Source organism: Oryzias latipes, chromosome 3 (assembly GCF_002234675.1).
Source record: "Oryzias latipes chromosome 3, ASM223467v1".
Taxonomy (NCBI): Eukaryota; Metazoa; Chordata; class Actinopteri; order Beloniformes; family Adrianichthyidae; genus Oryzias; species Oryzias latipes.
This window is the reverse complement of record NC_019861.2, coordinates 875,655-892,560: the sequence shown is the minus strand read 5'-3', so window position 1 is coordinate 892,560 and position 16,906 is coordinate 875,655. Positions and strand designations below refer to the sequence as shown.

General features: G+C 43.9%; 1 protein-coding gene across 2 annotated transcripts; it reads left to right on the top strand.

The window, feature by feature from the left end:
- The first annotated feature begins 1,066 nt into the window (after window positions 1–1,066).
- Window positions 1,067–7,932, top strand: LOC100301626 (forkhead box R1). Of its 2 annotated transcripts, none has more exons than XM_011492435.3 (7): window positions 1,067–1,347; window positions 1,526–1,618; window positions 2,501–2,649; window positions 3,094–3,162; window positions 3,289–3,416; window positions 5,545–5,777; window positions 7,855–7,932. In XM_011492435.3, the coding sequence occupies exons 1-7, from the start codon at window positions 1,227–1,229 to the stop codon at window positions 7,881–7,883; spliced, it is 822 nt and encodes a 273-aa protein (XP_011490737.1). In that variant the 5' UTR covers window positions 1,067–1,226; the 3' UTR covers window positions 7,884–7,932. The 2 variants fall into 2 exon arrangements, with proteins under 2 accessions (XP_011490737.1, NP_001153940.1); NM_001160468.1 differs by lacking the exon at window positions 7,855–7,932 and adding an exon at window positions 6,714–6,829 and having other exon boundaries at window positions 1,227–1,347.
- Window positions 7,933–16,906: the final 8,974 nt, after the last annotated feature.

The window sequence follows — 16,906 nt, the reverse complement described above, 5'->3', positions numbered from 1 at the left end:
AGGTTTGGTAGGGGTGCTATATAAACTCATCATCCTCTCTTTCCCTCTCACTCATGGTGCAGAGACGCGAGCACAGTAAGACAAAATAAATTCAGCAAAACACAGTAAAACAGCTAAACAACTAAACACATTTGGTCAAAAACCCACATTTAAACCCAAATCCGTCCAGACAGGCAAAGGAAATGGTATCCCACAATCCCTTGCGGTGCCGCTCTAACAGCAGCACCAAAGTTACACCTACTTCATTGAATTAATTTGAATGAAAGTAAAATAAATGTCTGATAACTACGTGTTATTTTTAAACTGACTTAACAAACAAAGGATTTATCTTAACTGAAGCAAATAACTAAGTTAGATCAAAGTAAAAAGTTTCTCTTTCCAACATCCATATGTGGTCTTATCACCCTCTCACGGTGGAAAAAGTATTATCTGAGCTTCTTCATCCACTAAATCATCTTCAAATGGACACGCCATGCTGCTTCACCTCTGAAAACAAACTAACCTTCAACTAAACCTGCTCCAGACCAGGTTATGTTCAGAGCATGAGTTGCTATGGCAACTTGACCTACCCTGAAACATACCTCCATTTTTGGAACTGAAAGCTGAGGTTATCCACTTCCTTAGCCTCAAACTTACCGTGGGAGCTAGCATAACCTGCTCTCTGGAATACCCGCCTGATGCTGTTGCTTGAAAACACCAACAGCTGAGCATCAGTCAGTTCTTTTTTAAGCAAATTGATGTATTTCCTGATTAGTTAGCGTTTCCTTGTTTATCAGTAGAGATTCCTTCCATAACCCACCCACAAAAGGCGAAATCCATGAATATGAAGAACATTTTCTAAAGGAAAAATGAAAACAGCAGAAAAAATAAACTCCTCAGAATAACCCAAAAGACCTGTGAATCCATCATTTCACGGCTGAGATGTTGTTAACGACTGTTTTATTTGAAAATCCTCTCTGCAGCATCCAACAGGTTGTTGGAAGCATTGGACCATTCTGATCCAGAGTTTCTGTGATGAGGGTCACCTGACAGCAGGTGTGACGTGTTAACCTGTTCAAACATGAACTCAGACCAAGACCTCCATACAGTCACAGGCTGCACTCTTCTGGACCTAATTGAGGCCAATCAGGCTGCTGTGCTCCACCTGCTGCCCCCACAGCCAGCAGGCCCTGCTGTCTGTCATCACGGGTCCAGAACCTTCCAGAGCTCAGGGAAACCAGCCGGCCATGACGCTAGAGCTGAAAACCAGTGCTCGACTCCTGGACCTTCACTGCTCTGTGGGTCTGATGGACTGGGACATGCACAGGGAGCTGAAACTGCCAACGACCACCGACCAGCTCCTCCTGGGTGAAGGATTGTGTTTATCAGTTCATTGGCTGATGGCTGTTATTATGATTTAATAAAAATCACCAAGGCAATGATGTCACACAACTGTTAACAGTAAAAGAATCAACTATTCTAGTTTTCAAGTAAAAAAAATGGCTAAAAATGAAAACAACCCTCAGATTAGTTCTTTCCCTTCCAGATGAGAAGCTGAAGGATCAACATGCGGCTGAAAGACCTTCAGCAGGAACTCTGAGGAAATCCGACCCGTTTGTCTGGAACCAGAAAACGCCCGGTGAGTTCAGCGTCCACAGCTGGACTGTCCTGAAGAAAGTCAATTAGGGATTCAAACCCTCCACAGTTAGGAGGAGCCACATGGATGCAAGTTCTGCTGTGTGTGTCAGACGACAAACTGAAGAGATTTACAGAAATACAAGCCAATGGAGACGGTCCAGAAAGATTCTCCTGTTTTGAATGACTGAACTCCTGCAGTGAATTCTGATTCCGATGGAGGTCTGTGAACAAATGAAGTCGTGTTCAAACCTTTTGAAGACAGAATCCATCAGCCAGAATAGAAAGCCTTCACTTCCATAACGACATTTAAAACCAATGAGAAGCATTCATGCCGGGTCCGTCACATCTTTAGTGCTAGAAGGGACCGAAGGATTCAGGAAACGGTTCAGATTGCTTCAGAACTCTTTAATCCAGCAGAGCATCTGAAAAAGAGAAATCTCTGTGCGTCAGGAGCAAGACTCCCTTGGCTCCCTGTGGTCTTCATCTTCACGTCAGCGGTATTCTGGAAGCATCCAGAATTTTTCCAGAATCCTCATGAAGATGAAGCTAAAGCGTTGGGATCAGAACAGCCTTATCTGAGTTTGGTCCAGAAGAACCATGGACCCATCTGTAGCTAAAAAAAAGGCAAAATTCCCCCAAAACCAAACTATTACAAATGATCTAATCTAGAAAATAAAAATGAAGTTTTCCAGTTTATTTTGTTCAGCTGTTCATAAAATCCAGGCTAATGTGAAAGTCTTTAAAGCTTCAGTTCTAATGAAGTATTTCTGTTGTGAATGAAGCCTGAAGATGTTGGATGAGTTCAACACGTCTCCTTCTGTGCAGCGTTTGTCTCTGGCTCTCCCTGATGCTGTAGCTGCTGTGACAGGTTTCTGTTTTCCAGATGGCTTTAAGCCCAGCCTCTGGCTGCTGGTCAATCCCAACCTGGTCTGTCCCGTCCAGTACGAGCGCGGCGCCGCTGAAGCTGTGAGGGGCGTGGCTGAAGCTGCAGAGCGTCTCTTCACAGATCAGCCCTCTTCTGCTCAGCGTGAGGTAAAAACTTCAATCCCCTTCTGGGATTTGGATTCATGGAAACACGCCTCCTACTGTCCTGACGGAGAAGAGTTAGTTATTGCAGCAATTCAGCAAATTTCTGATTTGAAGATCTGCTAAACGTAGCTGATCCCCTTCACCCCCCCCACCTTGGGTCCATCAGACGGCCAACGATGCAGCAGGTGAAGGTAAAGCAGAGCGTGTTCAAAACAACACGCTGTCTGCAGTGCTGTGGGTGGAGGCTAAAAGAGCCAAATCTGAGAAGTATGTGAACCTCCATTGCTGTATTAAAGTCTAATGAGGGAGAAACAAACACCGTCTTTGCCAAAAAGTGCTTGAATCCTGAACATCAGCAGAAATCCAGCATTTGTTTGATCACGTTTCATGTTTTTTCCGTTCTGGTAAACTCTGGAGACACGGAAACACTTTTCCTTTTCCTGACAGACCAAGAAAGCTGAGGCGTTTCGTCGGCCAGCCAAGAGCAGGCGCATGGGGAGGACCACCAAGGTCATGGTGAGGGGTTTTTTGGGTGACATGCTCTAACTTGATCAGACGTCTGTGACCAACAATTTAGTTGTTTCTTTGCTTTGATTTCAGTATTTGTGATGGATTTGACTAAAATGATCCTTTTGTTTCCAGGACGTCAGTGCATTGAAGCCAGGCTGTTGGCCTCGACCGCCTGTGAATTACTGCATCCTCATTGCTTTGGCCCTCAAAAGCAGTCACACCGGATGCCTTAAAGTCCAGCAGATCTACAACTTTACCAGGTCAGGACAGCATGGTCTGCTCAAAAGCAAAAACTAAACAAAAAAAAGATTTTCAACCCACATCAACTAATGTTTCATTCAAACAATAACTGAGATGCTCTACTCCTGATCAGATTTGAAGTGAGGTTCTCCAAAGGTTCTTCGAGTAGTTGTGTTGTTGGTGACAAACGACTGTGCAGAAGACTGCCTTTAACCTCCAGCAGGATTGTGGTGGTTGATCTGGAGAAGGGCGGTGACAGAGCGGCTGTGGTTGGATGAGGAAGTCTGGAGTGACGAGAACTTTGAGTTGTTCAGGACCTGAGGTGGATCTGTGCAGGCTGACAGAACGACGGACGGATGGATCCCTCATAAAAGGAGCATTAGAGGTTCAGGGGGCAACAGCACTCCAACTGTCCAAGCACAATAAGCTCTGTCTATTTATTCAGACGAGGAAGTTCAGCTCCAGTCATGATTTAATATCTTCTAGGCAGCTCCTCCAGATTTAGCAGGAATGCGGATCGTTGTCATCTGCACTGAAAAGACGGCTTGTTTCCTAAAAACGGGCAGGTAGAGTGAAAATGAGAGGTTCCTAAAACGGAGCCCTGGGGTACATCGTGTTTGAGTGGCGCCTCTGAGGAGGACAGCTGTCCCGGTTGGACAGAACCTCCCACATAAACAGGACCTGGTCCTCCTTCACAGCAGCAGACTGCAGTCGGGATGATGAAACCATGTGGAAAAAGCTAAAGGCCAGCAGGGCCGTGCACAGGATTTTAGAGGGGTGGGGGCTCAGAAAAGCGCAGCAAAAACATACTTTTGTCCTTTTAAACGAGACGGAAATGAAGTGAAATTTGACAATAAAGTATAAATAAATACTCGGCTACTGCAGGTGAAAGTGGTAAAATAGTCATTTCTTTTATGTGAATGAATGATTGTAAACATGAGTTTGTTCACTTTATCATAGAATATTAACTGCTATTACTATTAACTATCATAGACAAAGCAGTAAAACACTGGAGGCTCTTTATATTAGTGCTCACAGTGTGCTGCAGACAGAATCAACATGAATCCAGTTTAATCCAGATGGTAATGTGTTAATCACAGATTTCCTGCAACTTTTATCCCCAGAATGCTGGAATTATTCCTATTTAATGTTCTGCTGCTGTGAGGATTCTGCAGGTCAGTCATGTTCTGTCCTTCAGTCACTCCAGGTTCCTGTCAATCATCTGCATGTCTTCGTGGTCTTCAGTCAGTAGATGGTTTGCAGATCTACATTGTTTTTTTCGTTTCTGCATTTCGGCTCCTCCGGTTCCTGACAGCTGCATCCAGTGTGACTCTGGTTCTGGATTTGGATTCCCAGCTGAATTCTTTTGCATCTGATCCTCTAAACAAACTTTGGTTGTGACTTAATACAGAAGACTGTGAAACTGAATGACAGAGCTTAGAGAAATACTACCTTAAAGTCATTCATTTAGTGTCAGACTGCAGTGAGGAAGCTATGAACTCTCCATAAATCCTGTTCATTTATTTTGAGAATTCCCCCAGTGTTTTATTTTGAAGTTATGACCACACTTCCTGTCCCTGCATGATCGGCTCTGTCTTGACTTGATTTACTGTTCAGACGTCAGGCTAAAGGAAAAAGTGACTAGAGCGTTTTCTAAAAGAGGAACCACATTTAAGCTCGTCCAATCAGCAGATGTCCACCAGTTGGACCAGAACTCTGATTCAAGCTGCTTCACGGGTCTCTTGGGTTCTCAGCAGCAGCGTCTCTTTCTGTCCCTGCCTGTCCCCAACTCTCTCTGTCCTCAGATGACAGAAGGGGGGGGTCTGTAGGCACTTCTCCCCTTCCATCTCTACCAGAAATCTGTTAATGTTAATACTACATTATAAAATGGCACTTTTTAACATGAGGCACATGGGGGAGGAGCTTTAGCCCCCCCATGTCTCTGCTGAGCAGAGCTGTTTCCGCTGTGACATGATTGAAACCAGACTGGAACTTTTCTGCAAAAGACCACAAAACACATGTGGACAACTTTACAGAAATATACCTACAGAACCACAAACTCCTGACTGGTTTAGGAGTTGTCATGTGATCCAAATGTTGAAGGCAAAGTCATTTTGGCCTTGAGATGTTGGTTCTTTTCCTTCACAGGGAGAACTTTCCCTTCTTCCAGACGGCTCCAGACGGCTGGAAAAACACGATTCGCCATAACTTGTGCTTCAACAGCAGCTTCCGCAAGACCTGCAACCAGCTGTGCAGAGACGGCAAAAGAAAGTCCTGCTTCTGGCACCTCACCCTGGACGGGCATCGCCGCCTCAAAGACGAGGTCCACCTGCTGACGGGGGACACCCTCAAGCAGCTGCAGAGGAGCATGTCCCAGCCAGGTGAGCTGCTGCTTTGGTGTGTGCAGCATGTTTCTAAGCCGACTATATTTATTCTGAGCTCTACATGTAAAAGTCTGCAGAGGGGGAAGACACAAAGTCAGGGATCTTCTGGGGATTTAGTCGCTCCAGGAGCCTTTCCTCTTAAAATATTTACCAAAATAAACCATCGCCTAAAAGCAAATGTGCATGGAAAACATCAAGGATATACAAAGCGTCTAATAAAAGGCAAAGGAACGGGCATTTATCTACTCGATGAGTCAAAGTCTGCTGTGCCGCTGTCCCAAAACACTGAGGGTGACGTCATCCCTGGAAAACGGTTCGCTTCAGCTCCAATTAAATTAAATCAGTTCAGTTTTTAGTCAGTAAACCGTCATTGGTCTCCTGGCTACAAGTATTCATGCAGTTAAACAGCAAACATGCACAGAAATGAATCTTAGGATTCAGCCGCTACGCTTAGGTTTGGGGGGAGAAGCTGATTCACCTGCATGCTCCTCCCCCCCACCAATGACCAGTAACACTATGCTGGTCTCGCTGATCAGGACCTGCAACCGCCCCCACTGGCGTTCTGCCATCTCTGTTCGACCTTTTGTTCACTCACCCTCCCAAGCACCAGGGGGCGCTCCTCAGAGTTCTGCCACGTTCTGCCTCAGTCTTGTGGGCCACGCTTCTCCTGCTCAGTTCTGCTGCCCCCCCTTTGTGTGCCACTGGCAGATTATAAAGAAAACAAACCCCCGTCCTCCAAGCCACGCCCACAGGTGTGCCTCACCTGGCCATCAATGAGCTGCGGAGCCGACATGAAAGCATTTTATTGGGTTGTTTTCAGTTTTGGAGTCTGGACGACACAGATCTTTTCAAATGCGACCCAGGCCACTGGGGTATGTGGTCCTGAATCCGATACGTATCCGATCTTTTGAAATGCGACCTCCGTCTGAACAGCCAGGCCACACGAATCCGACCCGTACGTCATCGATACGCTACAAACGACATCATTCTGCGTTGAAGTAGGCGGGAACGAGAACATAAACAGCAACCATGGTGGACGATGCTGCTGAGACCAGACAGTGGAAGGGAAGTGAGGTCACCCATTGGATTAACATTTGGGGTGACAGCTCTATTCAGGACAAACTCCAGGGCTCTGATCGCAACCGGGCGGTTTTTGAAAATATTTCCAGCTAAATGGCCGAGCGAGGTGTTGAACATTTCCCGCAATGTTTTCTTTCCTCCATAACACACAACATGAATGCGCCCCCACTGCCCCCCCCTCATTCTCTACCTCGCTGCACGCGCTCTCTCCTGTCTCTTACACACACACACGGCCCCAGCACACACACATCCCCATTCCACTACAGTGGGTCCAGACGACCCTGCCTCCATTGCCTTCTTAAAATGAGAAGATTGTTATTGTTCTGGCTCCTTTGTGAAAATAAATGTAATAATGCAAAAAGAGCTCAGCTGTTGACAACACTGATGTTGACATCCATTGCTAACGTTGGCTACTTCCACAAACAACAGTGACGTCGTTCACCGTTGAGGACTCTTCTGCGCATGCGGGTCACTTCTGGGTCATTTCAGGGTCACACAGGAGATCACAAAAGTTCACATTTCATTGGAAATGTGAACGGCCTTGAAAAACAATCGGATTTTTTCAAAAAATCTGAATTGAGCATTAAGCCCTGCAGTGTGAACGTAGCCTTAGAGACGTTCTGCTCTGGCTGCAGATGGAGCCTCTGTTCCATAGACGAAGAACAGCAACAAATAGATCCGACATGTCACAATGATGTGTCACATTTCACCTTCAAAGCTCAAACAAACTTCTTGGTTCTTGGAGTTGGTGCTTTGGAGTTTGAACAGAACCAGTCCTGACAAAACCCAAACTTAGCGGACTCTGGGATCAAATGCAGTCTGGTGCAGAATGAAGGCTGAGCTGTGAGAACCTAGAACCGTCTGGATGTGCAGCTGATCTGTGCAGCTGTAGGGTTTTAGTTAAGCTGGGTGTCGGTGATGATCCTTAAATATCACATGCGGATTCTGAGCAGACGATTGTCGTCCTAATAAAACTACTTTCTTTCTGTTTCAGATACAGTTTGGAGTTTACTTGAGATGTGACTGAATAAACTTTGAAACTGCATGTGCAGTTTTTCTGAGTTCAATGGTACAGCCGTGTCACCGTCTGGTCTTTATGATGCAACAGTTGATCAGAACCGCATTTTGTTCAGGACAAAAAACTAGCAGATTTATTTCAAGAAAAGATGCTTAAAGCCAGACTGAAAGAGATTTCCTGGCTGGGAAACTTCCTTTCTTGTTTCTGATTGGTTGGTGTAAAATAAGAATTAACTTGGAGTGAACTGTGAGCTAAGCAATGCGGATGATGGCTGTGCATGGCTACCAAAAAACACTTTTCCATAAGTATTGACTTTTTTTATATTGCCATAAATGAAAAGTTAGTGTGAGGCTGGTTGGAAACAAATGAGTAACTAACAACAACGAGGCCAGAACCAGTCCAGCTGTTTCACTGTTTAATGCAGGTTTCCTGGTTAGCTGAATGGTTTCATCCATGGGCGTCTCTCAGTAACATTTTTTTTTCCTTTACCACCACATTTGTGCACATTTGCATAAAAAACTGCTGCCTGAACCCTTGAGCAATAAAAAAAAAGATGGTCAACAGAAGGGATAAACGACCAAACTGGTGGTTTCAAAGAAAAAAACAGTTTTGACTCAAAGACAGGAAGTGAATGAACCGTCTGGACGTCTGATGGAACATTCCAAAATTGAGGTGCAGAGAGACCCAAAGCTTAAAGGAGTTGGACAACTTAAACCGAAACGCTACAGTCTGAAGATAAACCAGAGCTGTTAAAACTGCTCCCATCACAGATTCAGACTGAACCATCAGACGTCTGCAGGTGAGTTTACATCTGCGGGATTCCCTCCAGGAAAGCTCAGCCAATCCTTTCAGCGAGGCAGATGGACAGTAGAACCGGCCCGTCTTCTTACACATTTGTTCTGATGGAGCCCACAGCCTGGCTGTTGGTCTCCAACCGTTTTCAGGCTGCAGTTTAATATTTTCAGGCATCGGTCCTAATGGGGCTGAAGCCGGCGCTTAACGTTTTTTAGCTTTCAGTTGATGATTGATGTTGATGTTTAGCGTTAAAATGCTACAAGAAATGTAGTTTGAAAAAATAAAGCTGAAAACAGTTTTTCTCTTTGCAGATGATTTGGTGAAGGAAATTTGTTTTGTAGAAGTTGATTCTGATTTATAAAAACTCAGTAGAAGCGACATTATAGTCCCCCCCCCCCCCCCATATAAAACTATTGCCTGGCATTAATCAGAGAGGGTACAAGTAAAAACCAATAACCTCATTATTATGGCCTCCATGAAAATAACAAAAATATAAAGTTCAGGGGGCCCAAGCAGGCTGGGCTCCCCGTCCCACAGCGGGTCTCTGCCTGGCTGCCAGTTCACCACCCGGGAGCCGGCATGGTGATCGGGATGGGTCCAGCTCCATGACTCTCCAGGGTGTCCCCGCCTTCACCCAATGGAAGCTGGGACTGTTGGGTCTATGTGTTCATTTTTTGATTTGCTATTTCTTCATGTGAGGCGGGCCACATATCGTCATTGTAACATTGATCACTTGTTTCCTCACATCGTGCAGCACTGTTTCTAACCCCCGTCTTTGTTGCCATTGGTCGATGCTGGTCACTGTCTACTGTTCTGCTCCAACCCACCTTTTCTAGGGAAGTTGCAATGGGATTTCTGTGACATAAGAATGGGAGCAGCTGGGAAGAGAACATGGGTTTAGAGAAGCTGGGAGAGAATTCAACATCAAATCAATGGCACATAAGAAGAAGTAAGGGGAACAAAGCAAGATGGTCCCAGTTGGAGGAAAAATGATGTGTGATTCTGTAGTCTCTACCTCAGGGGGGGGGACACTTTTCAGCATGCAAGCTTGCTTTGAAATGACTGGCTCCAGAAGATCTACCTATACGTCTCATATCTACAGTGGGGGAAAGAGTATTTAGTAAATTACCAATGAGAGAGGCCTGTAATGTTCATCACTATGAGAGACAAAATGAGAAAAATAATCCAGAAATTCACATCGTCTGATTTTTAAAGGATTCTTTTGTGAATTATGGTAGAAAATAAGTATTTGGTCAAAAACTACAGTTCATCTCAATACTTTGTTATACATCCTTTGTTGAAAATTAGGTTTTGTACAAACTAATGCTGGTATTTTGGTCCATTCCTCCATGCAGATCTCCTCTAGAGCAGTGATGTTTTTGGGACTGTCGCCGGGCAACACAGACTTTCAACCCCCCCCCCCCCCAAAAAAAAAAAAATTCTACAGGGTTGAGCTCTGGAGACTGGCTAGGCCACTCCAGGACCTTGAAATGCTTCTCACAAAGTCCCGCCTTCGTTACCCGGGCAACGTGTGTTTGGGATCGTTGTTCTTCTGAAAGACCCAGCCATGTTTCATCTTCAATGCTGATGGAAGGAGGTTTTCTCTCAGAATCTGGCCATTCATGGCTCCATTTATTCTTTCCTTTACACGGATCAGTCATCCTGGTCCCTTTGCTGAAAACAGCCCCACAGCATGATGCTTCCACCCCCATGCTTTACAGTCTGGTGTTCTATGGATACAACTCAGCAGTCTGTCTCCTCCAAACACGATGAGTAGAGTTCTTACCAAAAAGTTCTATTGTGGTTTCATCTGACCACAGGACATTCTCCCAATCCTCTTCTGGATCATCTAAATGCTCTCTAGCAGACTGTAGACAGGCCTGCACATAGACTGGCTTTAGCAGGGGGACACGTCTGGCCCTGCAGGGTTTGAGTCCCTGGTGGTGTAGTGTGTTACTGATGGTAGTCTTTGTTACTTTGGTACCAGCTCTCTGCAGGTCATTCACTAGGTCCCCCATGGGGTTCTGGGATATCTGCTCACCGTTCTTGTGATCATTCTGACCCCACGGGGTGAGAACTTGGGGGAGCCCCAGATGGAGGGAGGGTATCAGTGGTCTTGCATGTGTTCTATTTCCTAATAATTGCCCACACAGGTGATTTCTCCACACCAAGCTGTTTACCTGTTGCAGATTCAGTCTTCCAATCTGGTGCAGTCAACAGTCTGGTTTCTGGTGTCCTCGGACAGCTCTTTGGTCTCCATAGTGGAGTTTGGAGTGTGACTGTTGGAGGTTGTGGACAGGTGTCTTTATATAGATAACCAGTTCAAACAGGAGCCATTAATACAGGTAACCAGGACGGAGGATCCGTCCTGGTTACCTCTACAGCAGAAGTTACAGGTCTGTGAGAAACAGAAATCTAGCTGGTTTGTTTTGAACCAAATACTTATTTTCCACCATAATTTACAAATAAAATCTTTAAAAATCAGACAATGTGATTTTCTGGATGTATTTTCTCATTTTGTCTCTTATAGTTGAAGTTTACCTATGAAGAAAATTACAGGCCTCTCATCTTTATAAGTGGGAGAACTTGCACAATTGATGGCTGAATGAATACCTTTTCGCCCCACTGTATATGTTGATATAAATATTGCTTGGATGATATCTTGATCAAGATATATGAAACTTAAAGTGATATATCGCAGACCCTTTCTAAAAGAAAAGATTGAAATATCATGGAAAAGTTTATTCATTTCTATAGTTTCAAAAAACATGACATTTCATAGAATAGAGGTTCTGGGCCCACTGATTAACTGATTTTAATTCTTTGTTTTGTTTTACATAAACTGGGGTTCCAGTTAATGAAACCCACAAAGAGGATTTCAGAAAATTAGAAAACTGTGGAGAAATCTGCCTAAATGTTGGAGTGCATGAATATTTTAAACTGGGTTTCACCAATTGATCATCTACATCCCCAGATGTTATTAAATTGGTTCAGTTCAGTTCAATTGTCTTCTTCAATATGGGGAAGACCTCAGACTTGACAATCAGCTATTAGACTATAACTGATCCCCCTCCATCGTCTGGGTAAGCCACAAAAGCTCCTGTTGTTCACAGAGCACTGTGTCCAAGCAGCTCAATGGAGAATCTAATGGAAGGACAAATGCAGCAGGAGAAGAGACTGATGTGGACTTCAGTGGATCATCGAAGGGACGACATTCAGGAACCTGCAGACATCCAAAAGGAGTGGAATGAGGTGGAGGAACAGCTTCAAAAACCAGCACATTCAGACGGACTCCAACTGTCGGGTTCCTCGGGTCAAGCCACTTCTCATCCTGGGCCACTGGAGGAAACATCTCAACTGGGCCAAGGAGAAGGACTGGACTGTTGGCCAGAAGTCCAAGGTCCTGTTTTCTGATCAAGGTCCAAGGTTTTGGAGGAAGACTGGTGGCGAGCAGAACATGAGTTGCTGGAGCTCCAGAGTGGAATCTCCACAGTCAGTCATGATTTGAGCTCAAGTGTCCGGCACTGGTGTTGGTAAACGCTTTCTTCCATCCAAATCACTGCAACAGTCTACCAGAATGTTTTAGAGGACTCTATGATTCCTTCTGCTGCAGACCTGGATGGAGGGGCAGATGTCATCTTCCAGCAGGACGTGGCCCTGCCCATACTGCCAGAAGCACCAAAACCTGGTCTGATACCCACGCCATCACAGTGCTTGACTGGCCTGCCAACTTGCTGGACCAACGCCCCATTTAAAATGTATGGGTTACTATAAAGAGGAAAATGAGGGGCACAAGCCTACAAAACAAAGAGGTGACGATGAGCATCAAGAAAATCTGGACTTCTAGAAGCTGCTTCAATGCCACAAGCAGTGAGGCAGTAAGTAGGGCAGAGGGTTTCCCCACCTGTTGAAGATGGACATATCGTTTTGAAGTTACCTTACTTTGATTGGTTTGGTGTGGTTATGATTTCTGTCTAATTCTTTTGGGGGAGGGATAGCTGAGAAGTAAATTGAGTGATTTCTCCACAGAATTCTAACTTTAGAAATCCTGTTCTTGTTTTTTTTTAGCTGGATCCCCAATTTATGTAAACATAAAGAATTTAAAGTAATTAAAGAGTGGGCTCTGAATCTATTTGCTGTGAAGTACAAACCTTATTTGGAGAGTAAAGAATGCAGAGTTTCATCTCATAAACCTTACTCTCCCTGTGAAGCACGTGGGCGGAAACATGGTTTGGGGCTGGTTTTCCTTTTGTCTCTCCACTCTGCTGTAAAGTTTGGCTTGTCCAGGGCCCACAACACGTGAAAGTCAACTGTTCAAAGTTTGGGAGATTTAGTTTAAAGAGCCACTCCAATCATCTTTTGCTGTTTTTTCAAAGCATTCTCAATGGTCTTTTAATCATCTTCTCTTCTGCTAGTTCCTGCTAACTATCTAGCTGTTCTAATCTTTAGAGTATTTTACTCCAAAGATCACATCACTCCTGTGTTAGTTTCACTTCACTGGATCCCAGTTGATTCTAGAATCAAGTTCAAGATCCTCCTGTTAACCTATAAGGCCTTACATGGAATGGCCCCGTCCTATATTAAGGACCTCATAGTCCCTTACCATCCAATCAGAACACTTCACTCACTAAATGCAGGACTGCTTGTGGTTCCTAGAATTAGTCAAAGTACGGTTGGAGGTTGAGCGTTTAGCCACCAAGCCCCTGTTTTATGGAATAAACTCCCAGCTCATGGAAGAGAGGCCGACTCAGTTTCTACATTCAAAGCTAGACTGAAAACATTCCTCTGTGGACATGTAGTTGTAGGGTTAGATAAGTTAATTCTTCTCTAAGAGTTCTGGTAAATCGCCTGTTTGTCCTGGGGGAGGATCCCTCCTTCATGTGGACACCCCTGAGGTTTCTTCTACTTTTTTCTGGAATCTGTTTTTTTTTTAGGAGTTTTTGCTTACAGAGAAGGGGGCCTGAGGGGAGGGATGCCAGTATAGTTTAGTTTTCTCCTATTGAATTCTATGTATTCATGATTCTTGTGATTAATGATTTTTTTTATAATGTTTACTTTACAATTACCGGTCCGAAGCCCATGAAAACTACAAGATGAGCTGCTATTAAGTGATGAAGAGCCACAGTGTCCGTGTCACAGACATGATCCGTGTAGTTTTTGTGTTGGTCACCGTATCACCAGTCTGTTCTGTCCTTCTACTGACTTTATCCACTAAGGTTTCAGAGCAAAGCATTGGATGTAGTTCTATTGACCAGCATGAACAGTTCATTTGTGTCTGTGGTGATGCAGAAAACGATCACAGCCAGACCCGTCACCCCTGTCTGTGTCTGATGTGACGCTGCAGAAACAGACAGGGAGCGTCAATAAAGTACAAGTATACGCCACAAACAAATAATGAGTTTCTCAGTAACTTCCCATAAATAATCTCAAAAACTTTACAAGAAGTTATTACAGTTTTGTGAAAACAAATCCACAGAAATCCCTGACATCAGTTCTCTTTCTCCGGAAGGGAAACAGCATGTTTGAGTAATGCAGGTTGTAGACGAGTCCTTATCCCGACGCTAAAGAAAATTATAGCGATATTTGTAAGAATTACAGCAAATTCTGAAAAAATGACAGTGGATTCTGGAATATAGTGGATGCTGAAAATATCATTGTGAAGTTGATCAAGTTGACCACACCCACAACATGAGCGTCCAGCAGGTCACTCACAGACTTTGCTGCTTTGTGCCGTTATTGTTCGGGATTAAGTCACAAACAATAGAGACTCTTCTTCCTCAGGAAGCTGAAGAGGACTGGACTCTTATCCCAACTCAAGGAAACTTCTACAGAGCCACCGTAGAAAGCATCCTCTGTCTGAGTGCTACGGTGTGGTACGGGAGCGGCACCGCTCAAGTCAGGACGGACTTGGCCCGGGTGGTGAAAACCGCATGGGATTGTGGGAGGACCTCTCCCACAACTCGACTCGGTGTACGACAGCCGGCTCTGACGGAGGGCTGGTTGTTTAGCTGCAGACCTCTACCCTCTGGAAAAAGATCCTGGAGCATCAAAACCTGATAGACTGAGAAGAAGCTTCCTACCCAGAGCTGTAAGGTCCTGGTCCTGCACTGCATAATGACAATCCAAGATTCTGATTCTGATATTAACACACTGTTCATCCTGGTCAATATGGAATACTTCCCCGGAGTTTTGCTCTGTAATCTTGGTGGATAAAGTAGGAAGAACAGAACAGATGGTGATGTGGTGACGAGCACATGAACGACACGGATCATGTCTGTGTCACGGCCACCATGTGGCTTTTCAACCTTTGATTGCGGCTCATCTTGTGGTTTTCATGAGCAGATGAGGTCAGAGCCCACCATGTTTGGAGTTCTTTGCTTTTGTAGTTACAAATTTCAGAACCAAAATCACGGAAAACATTTGAACAAAGATCACCTTTTTTTGTTTCTTTTATGCACAGACATTTTATTTTAAATGAATGCAATACAATACACTACCATAAGAGTCCACTTAATTCTATTTAAAAAAAAGACAAACAAGCAAATACAAGGTTTGCAGTATTTTATAATTTTTTAAGTCAAAAACATAAACAGAAACATGTCAGGCATCTGTGTAACTAATGGTTCTATGGTTAGACTACAACAGGGTTCAATACCATAATTCCTCCTGGATATGGGCATCTTTAGCAAAAACAGTTGTTTTTCTCTTTGGTTCAGAGACAAGAGGGTAGTCAAAGAAACCCCAACAACCTTTCAGTGCCCGCCCCATCCCTCTGTCAGTACATCACACATGTAGCTACATTTCTAACCTCGTTCTTTTGTGTTCACTCTCCCTCTCCAGATCCTTTCTTTAAAACATTTTTCTACTGTACCTTAAGGTTACAGTTGACAACGGTTTACAAGTCTTTGACAGTTACTCAGGGTGCTTTCATGCTAGCATGTTTGGTCCACTGGAATTCTGATTTTCTTTGCTTAATTTGGTCAAATTAAAATCATATCTTGAGTCAGGACCAGCAGTCAGACGTTGACCCGTATGATGATATGCGTCTTTTACAAACAAGACCCGGCTTGGTTCACTAGGGTAAAGGAGATGACACCACGTCTAGATGTATGAACATCAGCAGACAGGTGGAACTGGTCAGTTTTTGTCTCTGATCTTTTTTTTCTCCTCATTGTTCATGCTCATTTCGGTTAATGCTGTCGCCTCAGCAGCAGCTGTTGGATGCTTACAGGTAGGTTAGTTCACATGAAACCAAACCAAACCGAATGAATAAAGATTTTTTAAATTACCTACTCAACTTAACAAAGCAACAGAGTTATCCCAGTGTAAAGTCGCCTTTTTAAAACAGGAAAAATCTCTCTGCTGTCAAGGCTAATTATAGATTGACAAAAACCCATAATTTACACAATGAGACCTTTTGAATGTGATCAAAAATCAATAACATCAAAAAAATTGAATTTTTGCACACTGTGACACACCTAAATCCATCCATTTGACCAGCATGCCTTTGTGTCAGGGTTCAAACATAAAGGGACAACTTGGGCTTTTGTTGTAGGGTGTAACGATTCATTCTAATGACGATTCGATTCGTATCATCATTTGTGGTGGAAGATGCAATTCATAGTCGATTTTGTTTCATTTTTAACGATCCGATTTTTGACCTAAAATGGATCCAGCCCACTTTAGAACTTTTCCAGAGGTTTTCCAGATTCTTGGATTCCTTCCAGATCATGATGGACTGATCCATTGTCATGACATCACATGTGTGTTGTCCGCTGGGATGCACTTGGTGGTTTCTACATTTTAGAAAATAAACCTACCATGTGTCAATCTAAATGGAATTTTCCAACATTGACAAAAGTATTTTGAAACAGTTTTATAATGGTATAGGTCAATTTTTATAACAACTTGCTTCAGACAGATTGGTCTGGTTGCATCGTAGGAATATAATCAATTGATGGATAAAGTCGATTAATCGTCACACCCTTAACTGTAACCCAATGTTAGAAATGGTATTCATAGAGCACACTTGGTAAGCAGTTTACCTTAGGACAGTCTTCATGCAGCCCATATACTGTGGCCGTCTTATGACATGTGGACCAAACATGTATGATATTCCACGACCCAAACAGGCCCTCTGAACACAACAGTGTTGTGAACCATAGATGCTAAAAGTACCCCAGAGTAAGTCCAGATAAACCTTTGAACCTTTTTATTCACTTACTTTCCAAAA